This window comes from Mus pahari, chromosome 8 (assembly GCF_900095145.1).
Source record: "Mus pahari chromosome 8, PAHARI_EIJ_v1.1, whole genome shotgun sequence".
NCBI lineage: Eukaryota > Metazoa > Chordata > Mammalia > Rodentia > Muridae > Mus > Mus pahari.
This window is the reverse complement of record NC_034597.1, coordinates 47496137-47522371: the sequence shown is the minus strand read 5'-3', so window position 1 is coordinate 47522371 and position 26235 is coordinate 47496137. Positions and strand designations below refer to the sequence as shown.

The window sequence follows — 26235 nt, the reverse complement described above, 5'->3', positions numbered from 1 at the left end:
ATTCATATAAAACAATGAGAGACCAATGACAAGCCTGATGTTTTATTAGATGTCTAAACTGATTTATCAATCACACATCCCAAGCTCAATCTAAGAAGGTTTACTTTACTTTGAAGTTAGTAATAACAGTTCTTAGATATTCATTGTTGGAATTAGCTTTCCTAGTCTCCTGTCTACAAAGAAGCAAGAAACACTCGTACATAAGTACCATTCTTATCCTTTTCTACCTTTATTTGACTAACTTGTAGGAGAAAGATTTCTATTTTGTCATAAGTCCAGTGAACTTCCTGTTTATAGTTGCAGCTTCTAAGAAATTGAAATGTACAGAAGACTTGATTAATTTGTATTTATTCTGTTAAACATTTCTATTTAAAAATCTCTTTTTGAAAGTGTATACTTACCAGCTGAAGATAAAAATCAGTAGGACTATTTATATGGCAAACCATGACTGAAACTTCAGTCATCTCTTCAGGCAAAATGGGTGGATGATAGCATAAAGTTATATTTTTTTCACTGTGACTTCTTGGTGATTGTGACCTAAACCTAATTAAAAGCATAATAAGCAAACCAATTCTTATAAAGGTTTTGGGTTTGTATAAACATTGACTTATTTACCAAAAGTATACCATTTTCAATGTTTCTCTAACTTATAACTTGGTATGGTTTCCACTTATTTAGCCCTGTAATAAACACTCAGATTTCTTTTTTTTTTTTAACCTTTAGTAACATTTATTATATAAAAATGAAAGTGTAATTTACAAAAGGAGGAAAAAAAGACCCCTGTGGCTTGACTATGTCCTCCAAATAGAAGCACACACTGAAAACCTAATCCTGGGGTGGAAACATTCAGATTTCTATCCGAGGGCTTTGGAGCTGAAACTGGTCAGAAGCATGTCACGGCTGCTGTGGGCTGCGGTGGTGCTGAGGTGGGACCAGCTCGATCTCTGTGGCCTTTCTGCGCTCACTGCTCTGCCTTTACTCTTCTAAAGGAAACCTATGTGGGCCATCTCTGGAGTCACAGAAGACTAGCTAGGATCTTCTGCTGTCTCCATAGTTACTTAAGTCATCTTAGTACCACTTAGAGTAGTGATATGAACTCATTCCAAAGGCTACATAATTAAGTCAGGAACAGCTAAATTACAATTCTTGGAACTAAATAGCTTTTTATGAAACTTATAGAACTTCAAATATGTTTAGGAATTATACATATTTTCTATTTTAAGTTACCCTATGTGTGTGTGTGTGTGTGTGTGTGTGTGTGTACGCACGCGTGCATGTGTGTAACATATGTGTGAAAATTAAGGTGCTCATGGTGCATGAATGGAGGTCAGAGTTTAACCTCAGGTATAGGTCTTAGCTTTCCACCTTGCTTGATCTAAGATCTCCTCTCCTTTTCTGTTTATGTCAGGCTTGCTGGCCCGTGAGCTTCTAAGGGTTTTCCTGCCTCTGCCTCCCATCCTGCCCTAGGAGCACTGAGATTAGATGCTTGTGATATGAGGTTATTTTATTCTGGGTCTGGGTATTAGAACTTAGTCCCTTTAGTGTGTGTGGCAAGCACCTTTATCCACGGAGCCATCTCCCCAGTCTTCTATTTTAGGTTGCCATAACTTCTTATTTCTTAAAGCAAACTAAATGTAATTTTCACAGACAACTATATTTAGACAGCATGATGTTTTGAAACCACTAAGAACATGCTAAATTTCATTTATGACAACTTTTTAGACTTATGTGTATGAATGTTTTATCTATATGCATATGTATACAGCACATGCATGCCTGGTGCCATCAGACATCAGAAGAAAAGAGTCAGGTCCCATGGAACTGTAGTTACAGATGGTTTTGAGCCACCATGTGGGTACTGGGAACTGAACCAGGGTTCTCTATAAAAACAGCATATGTTCTTAACCACTGAGCCATCTCTCTAGCACAAGCCTATAATTTTTTATTATCATCACCATTCGTAACAGAGTCTCATATAGCGAAGCTTGGCTTTGAATCTGCTATATATGCAAGGACAGCTTTGTATTTCTAATCTTCCTGCCTTTTCCTCCTGAGTACTAGGATTATGGGAATGTGCCATGCCTGGTTCATATGGTGCTAGGGATTGAATCCAGAGTTTATGCATACCAGGCAGGTACTCTAACAAGTCAACTACATCCCTAGGCCAGATTCCATTATTTTTAAAACTCTTCTTTTCACTGGCAGTGTTGGCACACACCTTTAATCCTAGCATTTGGGAGGCAGAGTCAGGTGATCTCTGAGTTTGAGGTCACCCTGGTCTATAGAGTGAGTTCCAGGACAGCCAGGGCTGCACAAAGAGAATCCCTGTCTCAGAAACAAAACAAACAACAAAACTCCCAAGCCCTCTTTTCCTATTTATAGCTATAATCTTTCAAAAGAGATTTACTTTTATGTTTCTAAGTATTTTGCATGCATGTAAATATCTGTGCCACATGTGTGTCTGTTATCTGAGGACAACAGGTGTCATTGTGTTCTACAAGAACAACTAGCACTCTAACTCATAATATCTTCAGCCTCTATAACTTAAATATTGAATATTTAAGTTTTAACAAGTCACTTACCTTGCCAGTTCCAAAAAAACCAATGCATCTCTGAGAGACACAGGCATATCACTGCTGATTTTATTTGTTGGTGGTTTCTGAAGATCTACAATAAGGACATCATCTTCTTCTCCAAAAACTTTCATTAAGACAGCCTTCTTATTTACCATTTTCAAAAATTCCACTTTTGCCTCCTTTTCCCAGCCCTCAGTCTATGGGAAAAATAAAGTTCCAAAGTGGTTAGTAATTATAATTAGCTCTAAAGTTAGTGTGGATGTAGTTGGATATACCAGCTGGCCTACGACTTAAAGTAAAGGCACTGAACCAACCACACGCACTTAGGAAATCAGCTGAGGCAGTGAACCAAGAGCAGTCTACCTATGTACAAGGTAGATATACTACAATCTAAAGAAACAACCTTAAGATATGTATAAGTTTATAAGTCACTTTTCAATAGTATTAAAATTGAGGGCTGGAGAAACGGCTCAGTGGTTTGGATGGAGCACTTGCTGCTCTGGCATCTAGGATAAGATTCTCAGCACCTAGATGGTGGGTCATAACCATCTGTAACTCTAGTTCCAGGGGACTCTGGCACCTTCACAGGCATCAGGTACATACGTACAGACATGGAGGCAAACATTCATACACATAATATAAAATATCTAAAAATTAATATATACATATGTTTAAATATATATATGTTTTTCAAGACAGGGTTTCTCTGTATAGCTCTGGCTGTCCTGGAACTTGCTTTGTAGACCAGGCTGGCCTCAAACTCACAGCCATCTACATGCATTTGCATCCCAAGTGCAAGATTAAAGGTATGCATTACTACACCTGACTAAAAAAGAATATTAATGAAAACTATAATGACTTAAAAGTATGAAATTTCCTCTTAAATTACAGAACTTCAAAGGGCAATTCTGAATGTATACTTTAAGACTACAGTACTGTGACAATATAACAGAGACTAAATAATGAACACCAAAGAAATAAAATTTGGTGCTAGGAATGTAGCTCAGTTGTCAGTGTACTTGCCTGGTATAATCCCAGGACCACATTAATTAGGTGTGGTCATGTACCCATCCTGATTAGTGTGGTCAACTTGACACACCTTATAGTCTTAAGGGAGGAGAAACTTCAATTCAGGTTACATAAATCAGTTTGGTCTGAGAGCATGTGTATTACACACTGTCTGGATTTTTCATGAATGTAGGAGGACCCATCCTACTGTGGTCAGCACTACTGCTAGGCAGGAGGTCTTGGGTTGCTTGAGAGAGTTAGCAAATCCTAAGCCTGTGAGCGAACCAGCTAGCAAACAGCACCAGCATCTCCTATGGCTCCTGCTTCTGTGCACTGCCTTAGCCTGAATGAGTCCTCTAGTCAGAGGTAATGCTGTGGGAAGAGCAAGCAGTTCTACATTCGGGTTTCTGTCTGCAGTTCCTGCTCTGAGTACCCTCAATGACAAACTGTGAGCTAAAAGTCCAAGTCAAAGAAACACTTTTGGCCTCAAGTTGCTTTTGGCAAGTGTATTACTACAGCAGCAGAGATCAAACTAGGACAAACTTTATAATTCTAGCTTCAGAAGATAGACGAAGGAAGTCATCCTGGCTATTCAGGGAGTTTGAGGTCAGTGTAGACCACTTGAAATTCTATCTCAAAAAAACAAAACATATCTCTGATGTGTTGCTAGAAACTGAACTCTGGTCTTCTGCAAGCACTTTTAACCACTGAGTCATCTTCCAGCCTCATTTTACTTAAAAAAAGAGAATTTGTTCACGGTCTGTTGACTATCTGCTATGTGGCAGAAGGGGTTGCTAAGTGTTGTGAATAGTGATGAACAAAGGCACAAACTCCTGCTTTTACAGACCTCCCAACACAACAACAGCCTCACACATACTTTTATATATAGTTCTAGTTCCTAGGATTTCTTGGTGAAAAGATTCACAAATAATTCCAAACATGAGCCATGAATAAAATACAGAGAAGGGGGGGATATATATAGAAATAGATACTACCCCATTTTCTAACAGATTTTTTCTACAAAATTGACTCTAAAATGTAGTATTTACTTGAATATTTTATTATGTTAATATGAACTTTATTGAGCTCAAGTTTTCATTACAAATATTTTCAGTTATAGAAGCTGAGGACTATTGGCACTAATAGTTCATAACCAGAATGTGTTTTTCAAGGCTAACTGGTTCTTTCAGACCAACACAGCAACTTCACTGTCAACACAACCAAAACTCCAACAGCCTCTGAGGGAGACTCACTTTCTATCACACTTACTGAATTGTATGGAACGATGTCTTTCAAGGAGCACAGGTGTGCTAAATGTGGGATGTCTTTCAACAGTTCTTCACTATATGGTTCAGACTTCCTTAGAAGCAGACAGAAGTCACTTAGTGTAATATGCTGCTCACTATCATGCTCTGGTCCCACATGTGTGTCACCAACTCTAGGAAAAAGTAATAGTAAGAATGTTTTACTGGGTGTGGTCATGCATGCCTTTAATCTCAAGAAAACAGAAGGCAGAAGGGCAGAGGCAGAGGGGCAGGGGCAGAGGCTGATGGATCTGTGCTGGTTTGAGGTCAACCTGGTGTATATAGTGAGTTCCAGGTCAGGCAGGGCTGCATAGAAAGACCTTATCTCAAGAAAGATAAATAAAAAAATAATGTTTCAATCTTTAAATTCCTATTATTCTCTACAAGATGTATATGTCTAAGGAAGGATAACTACCTAAAGTTAAATCTTGTAGAAATGTAGATTTTAAATGAATATTTTTTATTAATAATTTTATTAATTATTAAATTATTAAACAGACACAGTCTTACTATATAGAATTAAATCTTGGCTACCTTTACTTGAACTTTCACAAACTCATTCAGTTTAAACTTAAGAATAATAATTAATATACTCATACTTAGAAAGCTATGACCATTAAATAAAGTAACCATGCTATAGATAATAGTGGCTCTCACTACAAGATTGTTTTAGTTTCTTTTTCTAAGACTTAGAACAGAGTTTTGGAGACCTATAGTGAGTCAGACAGCACGACACTTAAACATCCTTTAATGAATTTATAGCAGCAAGATTAAAAAACATTTACCCAATCGCTTGTAGCTAAGTATTAGTACTTTATTTAAAAACATCAGCTACATTAGCCCCTGCTCTGAAAAAACATAAGATGTACATCTGAAGCACATAAACAAAGCTCTTTTCCAAGTTCCTCTTCTAATAATACTGATAAAGGACAACATTTAACTTAATTTGTAAGACAAATATACAACAACAGAGCAGAGGCCTTAGAAGTGAAGGATGACCATTCTTTAACTATTACTAACTTCCTTCCTTCCTTTAATCCTCTTTCCCATAAATATTTCTAAGCAGGCCCAGAACACACAATAATCACAAAGATTCATACCCTGTGATGATCAGGACTTCAGAATTTCCAAAATCTACCATGAATATCTGTATTAGTGAAATTTCACAGACTGAGAATTTGGTTGGACTACGTGGTTTTCTAATATTTTTAGTCTTTGATGGGATTATTTCAGTGATAATTCCTCGACACCACATTCTATTCTTAATACTGTTGACAAATATTCTTGCACCTACATAATGGGAGAGACAAATCATTAGCATTTATGAATAAAGAATCAAGTAAAGCTCTAGCTTAAAATATGTATCTTAGTTTTCCAGCTAAGAAATTGTATTTCATTGATTTACTAATTACAGTACTGTCAAGTGCTATGAAAATAAAAGGCAGTATATTTAGTTACAGTTTCTTTACTTCAGTAACTTATGAGCTAACTGAGAGGCTAAGGACGTATTAAGTATAAACTGTTACTCAGTGGGGGCTTTGTTTCACAAACTACATTAGCACAGTCAAATGAAATTGTCTTGCCATCAAAAAGCTAAAGGAAGGTCTTTCAGAGATCACTATCGCACTATTAATACACACACCCCCCACCCCACACCTATGAATATATTAACTTACATGATACACGTACTTTCTCTTGGTAAATTTGAGTTAGAATTAAGATAAAATGATTATTATTATATAAAAATTACAAAATTGATTAACACTAATTAAACAGTGTAATTCAGAGAAGGGGAGGATAAACTAAGGACTTAGTTCAAATTAATGTCCATGAAAAAAGATTAAGAAAGAGGCCTGAATGTGAATGTATCCTATGAGCTGCTAACGTTCTTAGACTTTTGTGTTCGAATCCACTTGTTCTCCACAATAATCCTATGGACTTGGTTTTGTTGTTTGTGTTTTGAGACAAGGTCTCACTATGTAGTTCTGGCTATCCACTATGTAGACCTGGCTGGCTCCCAACTCTCACAGAGATCTACCTGCCTCTGCCTCCCCAGAGCTGGGATTACAGGTGTGTGCCACTATACCTGACATGGAGCAGGTTCCTTTGCTGAAGGACATTTGAAAAGTGGGGCTCAGTGGTGTGTCAAATGTGTCATTTTGGTATACTAAGCAAAACAAACTTCCAGGACCCAGGCCTTTCTAATCTTCCCTGGGATTTTCCCTTGAGCAAAACTGAAGTCTGTCTCCCCAAAGTTCTTTTATCTAAAAGAACTTCCAAAAGAACAGGACTCTCTTAAACTCCCTAACAACAGTCAGAAAGCCAGAAAAAAAATTAATCACCAGGAAAAAAAAAGACAGTAAAGAAGTCGTCACACAGCTGGTATAGGCTCTTCATCTGTTCTGAGGTCAGCACTCAGAGATTACCTGAAGGCTTTCACTTTGTTTGCAATAATTTACAACTGGCTCTGGCTTCTCTTCCACCCTGGTTCTCTCTTCTCTAGGGCACGATTAAGCTTCAACCATCTAGCTTTTCCTTGAGTTTCATACTTTCTATAGTTCCTATGTATACTAATGTATTTCTTCTTCTTCTCTCTGTAAACCTGTCTTGTTATGGAACATTGCCTGTAGTCTGAATGATGGGCAGGGAAGGGTTAACGTCTTGTCTATCCTAACAGAACAAAGAGAGACTGCAAGACTAGCTTGAACCACAGTGAGCTGGGGAAATGGAGTATGCTAGAACCTGTCCTCTTAACAATACTTCATTCTCAAGAGGGTGTTACTCTATAATAGAGCTGTTACACTCCAAACATGTATTAACATTGATTTTAATAGTTAGCTAACTTACCTAAATACTTTATGTTAAATAATTCCGAAACTTTCATATGACTATTATAAAAAGAAAAAAAAAACTTTTGCAAGTTTATACAGGTTGGTCAATGGCCAAATACTACAGTATTTAAACAAACTTTATAGTATAATCTAGAGTAATCTTTACCTAATTCCAAAATGTCTGAAGGATCAAGGTGTAAGCTCTTATTGCAAACTTGCTTCATCTTCTTCTCCAATATTGTTGCATCTTTTATTTGTGAATATTTCCGTACATAGAAGTGGCAAGGATGTATTACATGACTTACAAAAACTAGCTCTGGACAACCTGGGCAAGAATTCAAATTTAAAGCACATTATTAAAACAAGACATAGGAAAGAGCCATAAAAAGTAAGCAATTATAGTTTCTTAAAAAAAAAAAAAAACAACTCAAAAAACCAAAACCAAAAAACACCAAAAAAGCAAAACAAAACAAAACCAAAAACAAACAAAACCAATCCAGAAACAAAAAGAAACCAGTATTTTCACAACGAGTTTCAAATTGTAAAGGCCCACAAAACAGATGGCTCTCCTTTGTATGAGTGTTGCCAAGGATGAAACCCTGGCTGTCGTGCACCTTAGGCAAATGCTCTACCGCTGAACTACATTACCTCCTTTATGAACTCTTTAGTAACAAAAACTGAAAATACTTTGTCTAACTTGAGAAACTTTTTCTATAGGTTGAACTCAAGTTCACGTGAGGTTTTAAAGTCACAGAACATGTTATAATACAGGAAATCTAGGAAGAAATCCATTTTGTCCGACAGAGTAAAGCAAGCAATTCTAATAAGAGAAAGGAAAAAAAATAAACAGTAATCCAAACTACCGGAAAAAAACAACCTAAACCACGAATAACAGCACATCTTCCTCAAAAATGGCCTTAGTGCAAATAGACTTATGGTTTGAATGAGAATGCCTCAGTATGCTTATACACTTGAATGCTTGGTCCCAAGTTGGTGGAACTATTTTATGTGTGGCTTTGTTGAAGGAGTTGTGTCAGAAGGGGTGGGTTCTGAGGTTTCAAAGGGCCATGCCATTCCTATCCTGCTCTCTTTGTCTCATTTGTGTTTCAAATTACCAGCTACTGCTCCAGTGCCATGCCTGTCTGATGCCATGCTTCCTGCCATGATGGTCATTGAAACTGCAAGCCCCAAATAAACTCTTCTATAAGTGGCACTGGCCATGGTGCCTTATAACAGACACCATAATCTTAATTGAATGCTTGGTCCCCAGTTGATGGAACTGTTCAGGAAGAATTAAAAGGTGCAGCCTTGTTGAAGGAAGTAATCAAGACAGGCCTCAAGTCACCATTTAAAAGACAAACTAGAAAACAACTGGCTATTCTGTTGTCTACAAAGTAAATCATCTCACTGAAAAAGATGTCCACAGACCAAGAGTCAAAGGGTACAGAGACAGCATCCAAATTAATAAAATCAGAAGTGAAAAGAGAAACAATATCAATGGAAACTGTGGAAATTCAAAAAGTTATCAGATCCTAATACAAAAGTTCACACTCAACTAAACTAGAAAATCTGGATGAAATGGACAATTTTCTAGACACATACAAGTTGCCAAAGCTAAAACAGGATCAGATAAACCACCTAAACAGTCCCATAACCCCTAAAGAAATAGAAGCAGTCATTAATAGTCTCCCAACCAAAAAAAAGTCTAGGACCAGATGGGTTTAGTGGAGAATTCTATCAGACCGTTAAAGAAGACCTAATACAATACTCTTCCAACTATTCCACAAAATAGAAACAGAACGTACACTACCCAATTCATTCTATGAAGCCACAATTATGCTTATACCTAAACCGCACAAAGACCAAACAAAGAAAGAGAACTTCAGACCAATCTCCGTTATGAACACTGATGCAAAAATACTCAATAAAATTCTTGACAACTAAATCCAAGAGCACATCAAAACAATCATTCACCACGATCAAGTAGGCTTCAATCCACGGATGCAGGGATGGTTCAATATATGGAAATCCATCAGTGTAATCCTCTACATAAACAAACTCAATAAAAAACCCCACATGATCATGTCATTAGATGCTGTAAAAGCATTTGGTAAAATTCAGAATCCCTTCATGTTAAAAGTCTTGGAAAGATCAGGAATTCAAGGCCCATACCTAAACATAATAAAGGCAATATACAGCAAACGAGTAGCCAACATCAAACTAAATGGAGAGAAATTTGAAGCAATCCCACTAAAATCAGGGACTAGACAAGGCTGCCCACTCTCTCCTTATCTATTCAACATAGTACCTGAAGTTGTAGCTAGGGCAATTAGTGTAAAAGGGGGTAAAAGGGATACACATTGAAAAGGAAGAAGTCAAAATATCACTATTTGAAGATGATATGATCAAATACTTACGTGACTCCAAAAATTCCACCAGAGAGCTCCTAAACGTGATAAACAACTTCTTCAAAGTGGCTGGATATAAAATTAACTCAAACAAATCAGTAGCCTTTCTCTACTCAAAGGATAAACAGGCTGAGAAAAAAATTAAGGAAATGACACTCTTCACAATAGTCACAAATAATATAAAATACCTTGGTGTGATTCTAACCAAGCAAATGAAAGATCTATATGACAAGAACTTCAAGTCTCTGAAGAAAGAAATAGAAGATCTCAGAAGATGGAAAGATCTCCCATGCTCATGGATTGACAGGATTAATATGGTAAAAATGGCCACTTTGCCAAAAGCTATCTACAGAGTCAATGCAATCCCCATCAAAATTCCAAATCAATTCTTCATAGAGTTAGAAAGAGCAATTTGCAAATTCATTTGGAATTACAAAGTCCCAGGAGAGTGAAAACTATTCTCAACAATAAAAGAACTTCTGGTGGAATAACCATCCCTGACATCAAGCTATATTACAGAGAAATAGTGATAAAACCTGCATGGTATTGGTACAGAGACAGGCAAGTAGATCAGTGGAACAGAACAGAAGACCCAGAAATGAACCCACACACATATGGTCACTTGATCTTTGACAAAGGACCTAAAACCATCCAGTGGGAAAAAAAGGACAGCATTTTTTTTTTTTTTTTTTTTTTTTTTTAAACAACTGGCAGTCAGCATGTAGAAAAATGCAAATCGACCCATTCTTATCTCCTTGTACAAAGCTCAAGTCCAAGTGGATCAAGGACCTCCACATAAAACCAGATACACTGAAACTTATAGAGGAGAAAGTGGGGAAAAGCCTCGAGCACATGGGCACAGGGGAAACATTTCTGAACAGAATACTAATGGCTTATGCTGTAAGATCAAGAATCGACAAATGGGAGCTAATAAAATTGCAAAGCTTCTGTAAGGCAAAGGACACTGTCTGCCACACCACTTCCAGTAGGATCTGTGTGACAAGTTCCACAGACTGAGGGGATTGACCTCAAAAGGGGGTGGCCTCCTGGAACTGGTTGTGGAACTCTTTGCTGGAGAAAAAACATTGAGCCGTACTCATGGCAGTCTATCTGTTTTGCTTTCTCATTCCTTTTCTTATTTACATGTTCCTGGTAGCCTAGGCCAAGATCTTAAGCAAGAATAATGGGTAAGAAACCATCCTTAGAGATGGGGCCACTAACATGTCCTTATCCCCAGGGAAACCAATGCTTTACTTTCTAAATCATTTTCAAAACTATTATGATAAAAACTTTCCAAACAATAAAATTTCATATGGCTACACGTGTGTCATCAGAGGTGGATTTTGGTATATGGTAAAGAAAGCCTTAATTAGAAAGAATTAAAATAGTTTAAATTTATATATTGAAGATTATAAAAAATCAGGCTCTAGATGTTAAATAGTAATTGACCATGGGGCTGGAAAGTTAGTTCAGTGGTTAAGAGCACTGACATTAAAGATTTATTAACCTGCTCCTGGAAATATGCCACTAGCCTTGGACAACAGCCCCCACTGAATATATCCTTTTAGAATTGTTATAGTTTGATGATTTATAATGATGTTACCTGTTCTGTTTGTGATTCACTGAATACATAGTTTCAGAGTTGTAATGCTTGGATGATTTTTGTGCTTTACTGTGCCAAATGACTTTTGTTGGTATCTGTGATTGTTTCACTGGATATAGTTTCTAAGAGATGTAATGTTTGGTTTTTTTAATGTATAAAACCCCTGCTTGAGAGCTGCAGAATACACTCAGATTCAAACTGCCTCTGTATTTGTTTCTGTTTGTCACCGCTGAATCCTTACCCACATAGCTTCAAAGACCCTCATTCCTGGGACCCCCATACCAGACTGGGGTGGTCTGTGGCAACTGTCAATAGGACAAAAAGGCAACCAACAGACTGGGAAAAGATCTTCACCAATCCTACATCCGATAAAGGGCTAATATCCAAAGAACTCAAGAAGTTAGACTCCAGAAAACCAAATAATCCTGTTAAAAATGGGGTACAGAGCTAAACAATTTTCAACTGAGGAATACTGAATGGCCAAGAAGCACCTAAAGAAACATTCAATATCCTTAGTCATCAGGAAAATGCAAATCAAGACAACCCTGAGATTCCACCTCACACCAGCCAGAATGGCTAAAATAAAAAACTCAGGTAACAGCAGATGCTGGCGAGGATGTGGAGAAAGAGGAACACTCCTCCATTGCTAGTGGGATTGCAAGCTGGTATTACCACTCTGGAAATCAGTTTGGTGGTTCCTTAAAAAATTGGATGTAGTACTACCAGAGGATCCAGCTATACCATCCTGGGCATATACCTAGAAGATGCTCCAACATGTAATAAGGACACATGTTCCACTATGTTCATAGCAGCCTTATTTATAGTAGCCAGGAGCTGGAAAGAACCCAGATGTCCTTCAACAGAGGAATGGATACTGAAAATGTAGTATATTTACACAATGGAGTACTACTCACCTATTAAAAATGATGAATTCATGAAATTCTTAGGCAAATGGATAGAACTAGAAAATGTCATCCTGAGTGAGGTAACCCAATTACAAAAGCACACATGATATGCACTCACTGATAAGTGAATATTAGTCCAAAAACTCCAAATAACCAGGATACAATTCACAGACCACATGAAGCTCAATAAGAAGGAAGGCCAAAGTGTGGGTGCTTCAGTCCTTCTTAGAAGGAGAACAAAATACTCACAGGAGCAAATATGGAGATAAAGTGTAGAGCAAAGACTGAAGGAAAGGCCACCCAGAGACTGTCCTACTTGGGGATCCATCCCATATACAGTTACCAAACCCAGACACTATTGTGGATGCCAAGAAGTGCATGCTGGAAGGAGCCTGATATGGCTGTCTCCTAAGAGGCCCTGCTAGAGCCTTACAAATACAGAGGCAGATGCTCACAGCCAACCATTAGACTGAGCGTGGGGTCCCCAATAGAGGAGTTAGAGAAAGGACTGAAGGGATTTGCAACTGCACAGGAAGAACAACAATATCAACCAACCAGACACCCCCCCCCCGAACTCCCAGGGACTAAGCCATCAACAAAGTAGTACACATGACTCCTGCTGCATATGTAGCAGATGATGGCCTTGTCATGTATCAATGGGAGGAGAGATCCTTGGTCCTATGAAGGCTCTATAGATGCCCCAGTGTAGGGGAACTGAGGATGGGAGGTGGGGGTGGGTGGGTGGAGGAATGCCCTCATAGAAGCAGGGGGAGGGAGGATGTGAGATGGCATTTACAGGAGAGAGGGAAACAGGAAAGGGGATACATTTGAAATGTAAATAAGGAAAATAGCCAATTTTAAAAAAAAGGCTTTCTGTGTACATGCTTGGCAGAAGTTTTGTTAAATTGGCTATACTATATAGAACTGACATATGAACAGCTATACCACTCCTGGGTAATATATTCAAATGAATGCAAGCCAACATAGTACATAGATACTTGAGCACGTATGCTTTTTGTAGCATGTGTATTACTATTTATAATGAGCCAGTTATGGAATTATCCTAAGTACATTAGCACATGGATAAAGGAAATGTATATTTATATATACATATACATACTATGGAGGAATTCTATTCAGTATAAAAATCAAATTATTTATTAATTTGTGGATTTTAACTTGTGTGTCTGTATGCATGTAGGGCATGAGAGCAGAAGCAAGACACTTTGAAGAAATGAAGAAGAATATCATGAGGGAAAGGAGGAGGAGAGGGGACAGTGTGATAAATAATGGTCAAAATACATGATATATAAAAGTGTTTTTGAAACCCATCACAATGAACAATGGATATATGCCAATAAAACTTACATGCACACTAAATTTGGTGCCATACTATGAAAAATGATTTACAGATTTGTGATAGCTAATTTTAATTGTCAACCTGTAGAGATTTAGAACCACCTAGGAGAGAAACTTCTAGGCATGACTATGAAGGCATTTCCCAAGGTGTTTAACCAAGAGAAGACTCACCAGGACTGTGTGGGTGGCACCTTTGTATGAGCTCCTGTATGAGGTCCTGGGTTAAATAAAAATGAATGTTGAGTAGAACACCAAGCATCCATTTCTGCTCCCTGACTTCAGATGCAACATGACTGCTGCTTCATATTCCTGCCACAATATCCAACCCTTACCATGCACAGTACCCTCAAACTGTGAGCTAAAAGAAACCTTTGCTTAAGTTGCTTTTGTCAATCATTTTGACAAAGCAAAATAAAAAGTAACTAACACTGAATGCTGGTACAGAGACTTGGGGCTGCTGTTCTGATAAACCTGACCACGTGGCTCATAGGCTTTTGAACTGGCTTGTGGGAAGAGTAAGGAAGACTTTAGACCTTAGGGCTAGAGAAGCCCTCGAATGTTAATGAGTTACTCCAGTGGGAGTGTGGCCAACCAAAATGCTGCAGAAAGGCAGATAATAAAGACTGTGCTCACAAGGTTTCAGAAGGTAAAACAAGTTTCTAGCATGAACTAGACTGCAGATCATGTGTGCGGTATTATGGCTAAGATTCTGGTTATTTACTGCCTATGTTCTGGAAACTGGAGTAAGGTTGTACCCAAAATAAGGAACTAAGTCCTTTGAAGGAGGAATTTCAAGACAATGTTCCACTTAGTTCACACTGTTCATATTCACCTCTATTGTGAGATAGCAGAAAGATGTGAGAAATGTGCAGCTTGGTGAGGAAAGTAGTGGAGGGAAATGAAGTTCCTGTTACGGAAGAACAGGCTGTACTCATCAAAGATAGGTACAATTAAAAGAAACCACATACTTTGTTCTAGGACAACAGAAAGATATCTGAGTGCAAATGCCATTCATTGAAGGCTCTAGCTTTTAAAGAATAAGAAAAGGGCCATGTAACCACATAGGCTGACTGTAGATCTATCCCTCTATCTCTTCTCCCCGCCAATCCAACCAGTCTCATTCCTGGGTCTGCAACAGAACAACTGCTTCAACCTCCCCCAACCCCATCTCTAGGAGATCTCACAGATCTTCCTCTCCTAACTCCTCTCCCTCTTTTTGTAGCTTGATCCCAGATCCCAAACTTTACCAGGCACTCCTTGCTAACCCAAAGGCCAGTCCTGCCAGGGAAGCAGGTAGGCTGACTACAGATCTTTATCTCTCTCCATGTTCCTACAGACCTGATCCCTCAGTCTCACTACAGATCTTCATCTCTTCTGCTCCATATCCAATCCCCAGCTCTGAAGCAGGGCACTGATGTGGTCTCCCTTTCCTCTCTGATCCTATCACCAACACATCAAACAGGTCTTCTCCAAACTTCATTCCCCAAACTTACCCCATCATCCCAGCCTTCAACACCAGCAGGAACTCCTTGGGAACATATCAGCTGAGCAGGCCAGGGAAACAGGTATAAGCTAACTGAAGACCTTCATCATTCCCTCCCTCCTCTCCTCCAAATCTAATCCCCCAGTCTCATCCCTACCTCTACAACAGAACATCTGCTGTAGCCTTCCTTTCCTCAACCCCCACCTTCTGTGGAACCCACAGACCTTCCCTTCCTAGTCTCTCTCTCCAATTCGTTGCTGTCTCCCAACCCCCAATTTCAGCAGGCACCCCATGCAAACCCACAGACCACTCCTGGCAGGGAAACAGGTAGACTGATTATAGATCTTCCCCTTTCCTTATGTTCCTCCAGATCCAATGGCCCAGTTTCATCCCCAGCTCTATAGCAGACCTGCTGAGGTGACCTCTCTTTTCTCTCTACTTCTATTCCAAGGAGACTAAATAAGTAGATCCTGGTGGAACAATGCTTTCTTTCCTACTGTGAACCCAGGCAGACTCCCAATCTATCCCCATTCCTAAGTGACAGCTACCAATACTCTGAAACACATTTTACCTGGAACCCCCAGAGGCCATAACTATCAGGTCCACAGAAAATTTTCAATCAGGCAACACACAGCCATCACACTTTGCTAAAACCCAGAGGGAATCCAAAGAACAGAATACCCACTCAATAAAGACAGAACCAGGTATCAGCATCACTCCAATCCCAGATGCCTGGATGCCAGTGTAAAAGCACAATTAATGACAGCAAGGACAAAAATGTCTCCACTAAAGCCCAACAACCCTACCACAGCAGGCCCTGAACATTCCAACATAGCTGAAACACAACAAAAAGATCGTAAAACAGCCTATATGAAGATGAGGTCCTTAAAGAGAAAATGAATAAATCCCATAAAGAAATTCAGGAAAACACAAATAGTAGAAGGAAATTAATAAAACTGTTCAAGACCTGAAAATGTAAATAGAATCAAATAAAACCCAAACTGAAGGAATTTTGGAAATAAAAATTAAGGATTTAGAACAGGAACCACAAAGGCAAGTTTCCCCAACAGAACATAAGAGATGAAAGAGAGGGCCAGGCAGTGGTGGTGCACACCTTTAATCCCAGCACTTGGGAGGCAGAGGCAGGTAGAAAGTTGCAGATACTCTGGAGTGAAGGTGTCTCAATGGAGAGGCTCTCTGTGCTACAGGAGGCAGAACTATAAGCATGGGGAAGCATGGGGCCCTCCTCAAGCCCACTGGGGCCCACAGGATGGGATTCTATTACACGCTCCAGGTGCTGGACATGGCACTATAGCATTTGATGTTTGCCCTATATGGTTTTAGTCTTACATCAGTCCAATCTTTCCTTGCTAGGTATCTTAGTCTGATTTCCATTCCTGTGATAAATTCCATGACCAAAGCAAGTTGGGGAGAAACGGGTTTATTGTGCCTCACAGCTTACAGTCTATCATGAAGGGCAGTCAGAACAGGAACTCTAGGCAGGAACCTGAAAGCAGAGTACATGGAGGAACATGGCTTACTGGTTTGTTCTCCATGGCTCTCTCAATATGCATTTCATATAACCCACGACCACCTACCTGTTCAAGGATAGCAACAACCACAGTGATCTGGGAACTCCCACATCAATCATTAATCAAGAAAACGCCCCACAGACTTGCTCACATGCCAATCTGATAGAGGTATTTTCTCAAATAAGTTTCTCTCTAGCTGAGCTTTGCTCAAGTTGGACAAAAACAAAACGAAGCTAACCACCATACTATGCTCATGTTCCTTACTTTTAAAGTAGGAATGCTTATACTGTGACAATGTGAACAACAAGTATTTACCTTTTCAAAAAAGTTTACAGAGTCTCACAGTACTAATGCCCATCCTTAAATCCCAGAAGAAAATGAATATTTGAATAGTGTTTATAAATGGATAATTGCATTGTGAGGTGGGCATAGTATTTTGAGGCCAAGAATAGTATTTTGTTTTCAAGTTGACAGAGGGTGAACCTGTGATGGTTAATTTTGATAATCAATTTGACATGATTTAAAAGACAAACCTCTTAGTATGTTTTTAATGCCAATTCCAGAGAAGTTTAACAGAGGAGGGAAGACTGACCCTGAATATTAGTGGCTTTATTCTAGGGTTGGGGTCCTGCACTGAATAAAAAGAAAATGAGTAGAACAACAACATTTTCTTTTTTTTCCTGACTGCAAGAAAATGCACCCAGTGTCCTCAGATCTCTGCTGCCACGCCTCCTACGTCATCATGGGCCAGCTGAACCTTAACTGTGAGCCTGAGAAGACCCTAAAGCTCCTTTAGTCAAGTATCTTGTCATGGCATCAAGAAAGGAACTAATACAAGATTCAATGAAATATCTACACAAGGGAATTTTAGTCAGCTGTCATGAAAATTGAAATCATGATATCTGTAGGAAAATGGATGGAACTGGAAATCATGTCAAATGAAATAGGCAGATTCAGGAAATTAAATACAGTATGTTTCCTCTCATATGCAGAATCTAGTTTTAAATGTCTGTGTGTGCGTGCACGCATGCCCACATGTACATGTGTGTACAGGTCAATAGGTTAAGAACTAGAGGAGAGTAAGATTTAAAAGAAATAGCAAAAGAGGAAGAGAATATAATAAACATGTGACATGAAAGCAGAGAGAAAAAAAAGAAAGCAGAGAGGAACATCTGGGAAGAGGAAAGAGACAAGCAAAAGGCAGGAGGGGAACAAATGAGACAGGTTTATTGACATATACGTGAGAATGTTATGAGAAAACCTATTACTTTGCATCATAAATTTAAATAGGTATTAAATTTGAAGAACCAAAGTAACTACATAACCAAAGGTTATAACTGTGAGAAACTATAAATTTTAAAGTAATTTTTCAGATGATAAAAACATAGCATTAAAAGGAAAACAGCTTTGGGTGGTAAAATGTTCTTCGTGTACATATTAAGAAACAGTCACCATATAGCAAGCAAACTCCACTCTATCACGTGTGGGCAATTGTTCAAATACCTGCTTTTGATCCAACAGGAGCAGACGGCTCTTTCTGAGGGGGCTTTTTTGGGTATCCAGAAGTCTCTATAGGATCATCTGTGAAGCATGCTTTAAAAAAACATAAGATAACTTTAGGAATTCTGTTAGTGTTGACAGTGACCAGACACTAGTGTCTAAGAAGCTGTGGTTAAATTGGTAAAACACTAGAGTGGCATGGTTTCTTATAAGTAATGTCATGATAGGTAATCCGAAGTCATTCATATATCAATGATAATAATTTAGAGGGAAGAGTTGTCTTGAAGCCTACATTTTCTCAAGCATGCACTATTGTCCCCTTTAAAAGGTCTGTTTTTACTCTCCTTTCTTTACTCTTTCACTTTCTATGTGTTTAAAATTCTATTAAAATATTTCAAATAAATTCCAATTAAAAGCCTGGTCTGCAAAGTCAACCAGTAAAACAAACAACAATGTTAAAACCTGTCCTTATGAAGATTGATAGTGTAACATCACCTATCATTCCACCTCTACAAGAATGGACAGAATACTAACACTGTAAACTATTGTAATATTTAGTTGTTATAAAATGATATTCACAACAGTTTAATTCCAGACAGAATTTTTTTTTATTAGATATTTTCTTTCTTTATATCTCAAATGTTATCAACTTTCTTAGTTTCTCCTCCAAAAATCCCCTATCCTCTTCCCCCTGCTCCCCAACCCACCCATTCCTGCTTCCTGGCCCTGGCATTCCCCTATACTGGGGCATAGAGCCTTCATAGGACCTAGAGCTTCTCCTCCCATTGATGACGGACTAAGCCATCCTCTGCTACATATGCAGCTAGAGCCACGAGTCCCTCCGTGTGTTTTCTTTGATTGGTGGTTTAGTCCCAGTGAGCTCTGGGGTTACTGGTTAGTTCATATTGTTTCCAAATTTCCAGAATTTTTATCTACTATTTATTTGTATCATTTATATCATGCTTAAATGTATAACATGAAAATGTCAAATACCTTAAGTACATTAAATATTAAGGATGCACCTCAGAAGTTTTCATTTTCTTATTTAATTTTTTTTAATTAGATTTTTTTTTTTTTTTTTTTTTTTTTGGGTTTTTCGAGATAGGGTTTCTCTGTATAGCTCTGGCTGTCCTGGAACTCACTTTGTAGACCTCAAACTCAGAAATCCGCCTGCATCTGCCTTCCAAGTGCTGGGATTAAAGGCATGCACTACCACCACAGATATTTTCTTTATCTACATTTCAAATGTTATCCCCTTTCCTGTTTTCCCCTGCGAACCCCCCTCCCAATTCCATTCCCCCTCCCCCTGCTCACTAACCAACCCACTCCTGTTTCCCTGTCCTGGCTTTCCCCTACACTGGGCCATGGAGCCCTCTCTGGACCAAGGGCTTCTCCTCCCACTGATGTCCAACAAGGCCATCATCTGTTACATATGTTGGTGGTTTAGTCCCTGGGAGCTCTGGGGTGGGGGGTACTGGTTGGTTCATATTTTTTTCCTCTTATGAGGCTGCAAGCAAGTATAGATACTTTGGTTCTTCTTAGAAGGGGGAATAAAATACCCATGGGAGGCAATACAGAGACAAAGTGTGGAGCAGAGACTGAAGGAAAGACCATCCAGAGACTGCCCCACCCGGGGATCCAGCCCATATACAGTCACCAAACCCAGACAATATTGTAGATGCCAAGTGCTTACTGACAGGAGCCTGATAGAGCTGTCTCCTGAGAGGCTCTGCCAGTGCCTGACAAATACAGAGGTGGATGCTTGCAGCCAACCACTGGACTGAGCACAAGGTTCCCAATGGAGGAGCTAGAGAAAGGAAAGAAGGAGCTGAAGGAACTTGCAGCCCCATAGGAGGAACAGCATTTTCTTATTTTAAATTTTAAAATGTTACTTTATTTTTATGTGTATTTATGTTTTGCCTGCATACATGTATATTCATGGGTGGGTGCCTGGTGCCTGCTGAGGTCAGAAAGAGGCGTTGGATTCCCCTGGAACTGGAGTTAAAGATGGTTGCTGAGCCAATTCTCCAGATACCATATCTATATTTGTTTGTTTGCGATAATGTCCTCAGCATGTAACCCTGCCTGGTCAGGGCTCACTATGTATACCAGGCTAGCCTAAAATTTACAGAGATCTGCCTGCTTCTGCTTTCTGAGTGCTGGAATTAAAGGCCTTTGCCAACATAGGCCTTTAAAAAGCAAGCCAGGCATGGTAGCTCATGTTAGCAATCCCAGCATTCAAATCACTGAGGCAGAATTACTTTAAATAGGAGCCTGGTGGGCTATACAGTGAGTTCTGGGCCAGACTTCATTATACTGTGAGACCTCTCCCATCCCCCCAAACCCAATATAAATAAATAAAAAGCTAAAAAAAAACAACTTTCCAACTTTGAGATATATGAAGGTAGGTGCATGGAATCAATAGGTCTAACTCATGATGAGAGATAAGATCAGAGCAGTATGTTTCTACTAAGCACATGAACATTATCTATACATAAGAAACCTTGCCTTTTTTTATTTTACTCACATTCTAGGTTTTCCTCAATAATTTCTTCAATTATCACATCAGGGCTGGATCCCAGTTGAGGCAGTACAGCGATAGTCTTAGGAGATGACACCACAACCATCTCTCTCGTTGGCTGCTTGTTTTTCCCGTCTAAATGCCTGTCAGGGGCCTCTGCTTGCAAAGGAGGTTCAGGTGCTTCATCAGCCAGGACAGCAGTATCTACCTTTTCCTTTTCTAGTGATGAGTATACATCACAACAGAGTTCCTTTTTACTATTAAATTTCTTTTTAACATTCTGTGAATCTTCATTTTCTTGAGGGTAACATCTGTTTAAAAATACACAGCAGGACTACTTTAATATTGATCTCTCTTTCTCATTTGTTAGTGACAGTGTAACAGAAACCAAGACATCAAGTTGTAGGTGACCTAGAGATATTTGTAAACAGCTTCATTGAAGCATAAACATCTACCATACAATTCAATGACTTTTGGTAACCTTAAAGAGTTGCAGACCTTAAGATACAATCTAATTTTAGAACATAGTCACTGACCTAAGAGAACACTCTTGCCCTTTCCACATTCCCAAAGAAAAGGCTTGCTTAAAGCTCCAAGCAGCCTTTGAGATCATCTCATCTCATCTCATCTCATCTCATCTCATCTCATCTCATCTCATCTCATCTCATCTCATCTCATCTCATCTCATCTCATCTCATCTGTTCTGTTCTGTTCTGTTCTGAGGCAGGGACTAAGTGGTCCATGTTGGCTTGGAATTTACCTGGTCTCTAGTGTATAATCTTCCTGCTTCAGCCTACCTAGTGCTGAGATTACAGGTGTATGTCAGCATACCAGGCCACCTTTAAGGTTTTAAAAAGCCAGGAAGGAATACCATAACTGAAAAACTGAGGAAAACATCAAATAGTCATATTATAGTCTGATCCTAAAATATCATGATTTTTCAAAAAAAGTCATTTTGATTTGGCTTACTTGTTTCATTCAAATTATATTAGCATTATTTCTTACTTTACTTTGTCATATTAAAGATAAGAATAGGAAAGAATGTGGAAACTGAACAACACTCTTCTCAATGATAACTTGGTCAAGGATGAAATAAAGAAAGAAATTAAAGACTTTTTAGAGTTTAATGAAAATGAAGCCACAACATANCCAAACTTATGGGACACAATGAAGGCAGTCATAAGAGGAAAATTCATAGCCCTGGGTGCCTCCAAAAAGAAACTAGAGAGAGCACATACAAGTGACAGCATTTTCAACAAATGGTGCAGGCACAACTGGCAGCTATCATGTAGAAGAATGAGAATTGATCCATTCTTATCTCCTTGTACAAAGCTCAAGTCTAAGTGGATCAAAGACCTCCACATAAAACCAGAGACACTGAAATTGATAGAGGAGAAAGTGGGGAAAAGCCTCAAAGACATGGGCACAGGGAAAAAATTTCTCAACAGAACACCAATGGCTTGTGCTGTAAAATCAAGAATTGACAAATGGGACCTCATAAAATTGCAAAGCTTCTGTAAGGCAAAAGACACTGTCAACAAGACAAAAAGGCCACCAACAGATTGGGAAAGGATTTTTACCAATCCTAAATCTGATAGAGGACTAATATCCAATATATACAAAGAGCTCAGGAAGCTGGATTCCAGAAATTCAAATAACCCCATTAAAAAATGGGGTACAGAGCTAAACATAGAATTCTCAACTGAGGAATACCGAATGGCTGAGAAACACCTGAAAAAATGTTCTACATCCTTAGTCATCAGGGAAATGTAAATCAAAACAACCCTGAGATTCCATCTCACACCAGTCAGAATGGCTAAGATTAAAAATTCAGGTGACAGCAGATGCTGGCGAGGTTGTGGAGAAAGAGGAACACTCCTCCATTGCTGGTAGGATTGCAAGCTTGTACAACCACTCTGGAAATCAGTCTGGTGGTTCCTCAGAAAATTGGACATAGTACTACCGGAGGACCAAGCAATACCTCTTCTGGGCATATACCCAGAAGATCTTCCAACTGGTTATAAGGACACATGGTCCACTATGTTCATAGCAGTCTTATTTATAATAGCCAGAAGCTGGAAAGAACCCAAATGTTCCTCAATACAGAAAATGTGGTACATTTACACAATGGAGTACTACTCAGCTATTAAAAACAATGAATTTATGAAATTCTTGGGCAAATGGATGTATCTGGAGGATATCATCCATAGTGAGGTAACCCAATCACAAAAGAAGTCACTAGATATGCACTCACTGATAAGCGGATATTAGCCCAGAAACTTAGAATACCCAAGATACATTTTGCAAAACACAAGAAAACCAAGAAGGATGACCATTGTGTGGATACTTCATTCCTCCTTAGAATAAGGAACAAAATACCCATGAAAGGATATAGGTACAGAGACAAAATTTANAGCTAAGATGAAAGGATGGACTATCCAGAGACTACCCCATCCGGGAATCCATCCCATCTTCAGCCACCAAACCCAGATACTAATGCACATGCCAGCAAGATTCTGCTGAAGGGACCCTGATATAGAGGCCTCCTGTGAGGCTATGCCAGTGCCTGGCAAACACAGAAGTGGATGCTCACAGTCAGCTATTGGATGGAACACAGGGTCCCCAATGGAGGAGCTAGAGAAAGTACCCAAGGAGCTTAAGGGGGCTGCAACCCTGTAGGTGGAACAACAATATGAACTAACCAGTACCCTCTGAGCTCATGTCTCTAGCTGCATATGTAGCAGAAGATGGCCTAATCGGCCATCATTGGGAAGAGAGGCCCCTTGGTCTTGCAAACTTTATATGACCCAGCACAGGGGAAGGCCAGGGCCAAGTAGTGGGAATGGGTGGGTAGGGGAGCAGGGGTGGGGGGCAGGGTATAGGGAACTTTTGAGATAGCATTTGAAATGTAAATAAAGAAAATAATAATAATAATAATAAAAATAAATAAATACTTACTTTGTTGAGTCCTCAAATTCAATCTTTCCCATACTGCTGAACATGCAGATAGCCTCACTGCAATTGATATTCAACCTTAAACATATAATAGATAAATGTTCTCAAAAATTTATTCTTCTCTATGTAACAGTTGCTAACATAAGCTAACTTAAAAAACATTAAAATAACTTATAGGTTGTCACTTTAAGAAACATGTATGATCCAGAATTTCAAATTAAAATTGCTTGGTATTTAATAACTCTTGGTATTGTTTCCTGAATCAAGACTTACTCACCTGGGGGGGTTCCTTGGAATTATGGAACTAACTTGTGACAATTCACTTTCAAATGTTAACTTCAAAGTCCGGATAATCTGGAGTCAAGAGAAAAGTATACTTCATATGTGAATTTTTTTATTAAAAATATAGCTAAAAGAGGACTTTGGAAGGAAAATGGTTAATTAATTAAATGTAATTAATACATTTAAGGTTACTTTTTGGTCTGTCAAAGTTAAGGGCAAATCAAATGCTTGCAAAATTCTCTAAAGAAATTTAAAGTTAATTAGAGATTATATATTAACAGATAGACCCGAGAAATAATTAGAGTGTAACAATCTGAGTATAGAAAGGCCTGAACGGATTCATTATGCACCTGTGTTACCATCACACACTTCCTCCTCTTGCCTCCTCTTCCTAACTAAATTAACTAGAGTAAACACCACATTTTATTACTTTTTCCCCCCAAAACCATGCATATAGACATCCTGTTTTTAGAATTACAGTTAGTGGAGAATTAGGAAGAAGAAACTGGCAAATTCTTCACCCTTTCTTTAAAGTTAGAGATTCTGGAGACAATTAGATCAATAGCTTCTAATTCTATACCTCAGTGCATTATTTTAGTTGTTCCTTTATGGGAAATAAGACTCTGAGGACATAAAGACTAATGGTCGTTTCTCACACTTAGAGGATGAAGCAGAATTAGCTAAGAGGATACTGTCATTGTCCTGATAATTTGTGCTATAAGAAAGATATTTCTATTTTGCACAACTTTTCTCTCTAGGCCCAAGATTATAAAACAGGACTGGATGAAACAACTATTTCCTGATTTGTACCTTGTGAACATAGGAGACGGGAGGAATGAGATCTTGACTTAAAAATAAATTTAAGTTAAAAGTTCAGCTATAAACTCATGAGAAGAAAACAGTCTCATTTTGTTTGCTGCTCACATGGGTCCTTATCTTTAATTCAAGTCTCTTACAACTCTTCTACAGTCTGCAACTTAAGTGTCCTCTAAAGACCTAGGGTGGTGCTACTAACAGTGTTAGAACCTTCAAGAAGTAAGGACTAATATGAAATTTTAGGTCACTGGCATAATGCCACTGAAAAGGACAGTCAGTTCCAAATTTCTTCCTCTTTTCCTCCCTGGCCACAAAATACATGGTTTTGCTTTGCTGTACATGATGTGCACTAGAGACCCTAAACAAAAGAGCCAACCAATTATGAGTGCTCACAAAATTGTGAGCAAAATCCGGCCTCTTTCTAAGTTTGATGATCTCAGATATTTATCATAGTGATGAAAATCTAAGTACCACAAACCTCAGTTTCACCTTACTGACAAGTTACATTGTTTTAAGACTATGTGTTCTAAACTATAAAAACGCTAAAAGGCTAAGTGAACGTTAACAGTGTATGTCTTAGAATTCAAAAATACTGCCAGATGTGGTACTGCTTGCCTGTAATAGTATCATTTGGATGGTGGAGAAAGGCAAAACTGTGTTTTAGGCCACTCTGGCTTACATAACAAATTCCAAGATAGCCAGGACTACATAGAAAGACCCTGTATCAAAAGCAAAACAAAAAATAATAAAGAATTCAAACACCAACAAAGACAGTCCCATAGTTTTTTCATGTGTGTGTGTATGTGTATGTACTGTATTACCTATACTATAATATGTAATATATGTATTATTTTATATATACTACAATATTTCAAAAACAGTATGTATTCAGTAGATAGCATAATTAGATTTTAATCTCTGTGAGCTGGGCAGTGCAGAGAATCACACGGTCCTAAGAATAAGCAATGAAGCCAGGCATGGTGGGGCACACCTCTGAGCCCAGAACTTGGGAGGAAGGAGCTGGTGGATCTCTGTGAGTTTGAAGCCAGCCTAGTCCACAAAACAGGTTGCAGGACAGTAAGGGCTATAACACAGAGAAACTCTGTCTCAAAAAGGAAGAGAGAGAGAGAGAGAGAGAGAGAGAGAGAGAGA

At 38.7% G+C, this 26235-nt stretch overlaps 1 protein-coding gene across 1 annotated transcript in view; it reads right to left on the bottom strand.

Annotated features, from left to right (window-relative positions):
- The window catches only part of Rnf17 (ring finger protein 17), a 121495-nt gene that overhangs the window by 58604 nt on the left and 36656 nt on the right, over positions 1-26235 (bottom strand). Inside the window, exons 8-16 of the mRNA XM_021203685.1 lie at positions 24263-24339; positions 23989-24063; positions 21037-21341; positions 18513-18602; positions 7886-8044; positions 5989-6178; positions 4854-5022; positions 2583-2773; positions 402-543 (exon numbers count right to left, since the gene is read on the bottom strand). Coding sequence (XP_021059344.1) covers positions 402-543; positions 2583-2773; positions 4854-5022; positions 5989-6178; positions 7886-8044; positions 18513-18602; positions 21037-21341; positions 23989-24063; positions 24263-24339 — 1398 coding nt within the window. The remainder of the gene's footprint in view (positions 1-401; positions 544-2582; positions 2774-4853; positions 5023-5988; positions 6179-7885; positions 8045-18512; positions 18603-21036; positions 21342-23988; positions 24064-24262; positions 24340-26235) is intronic.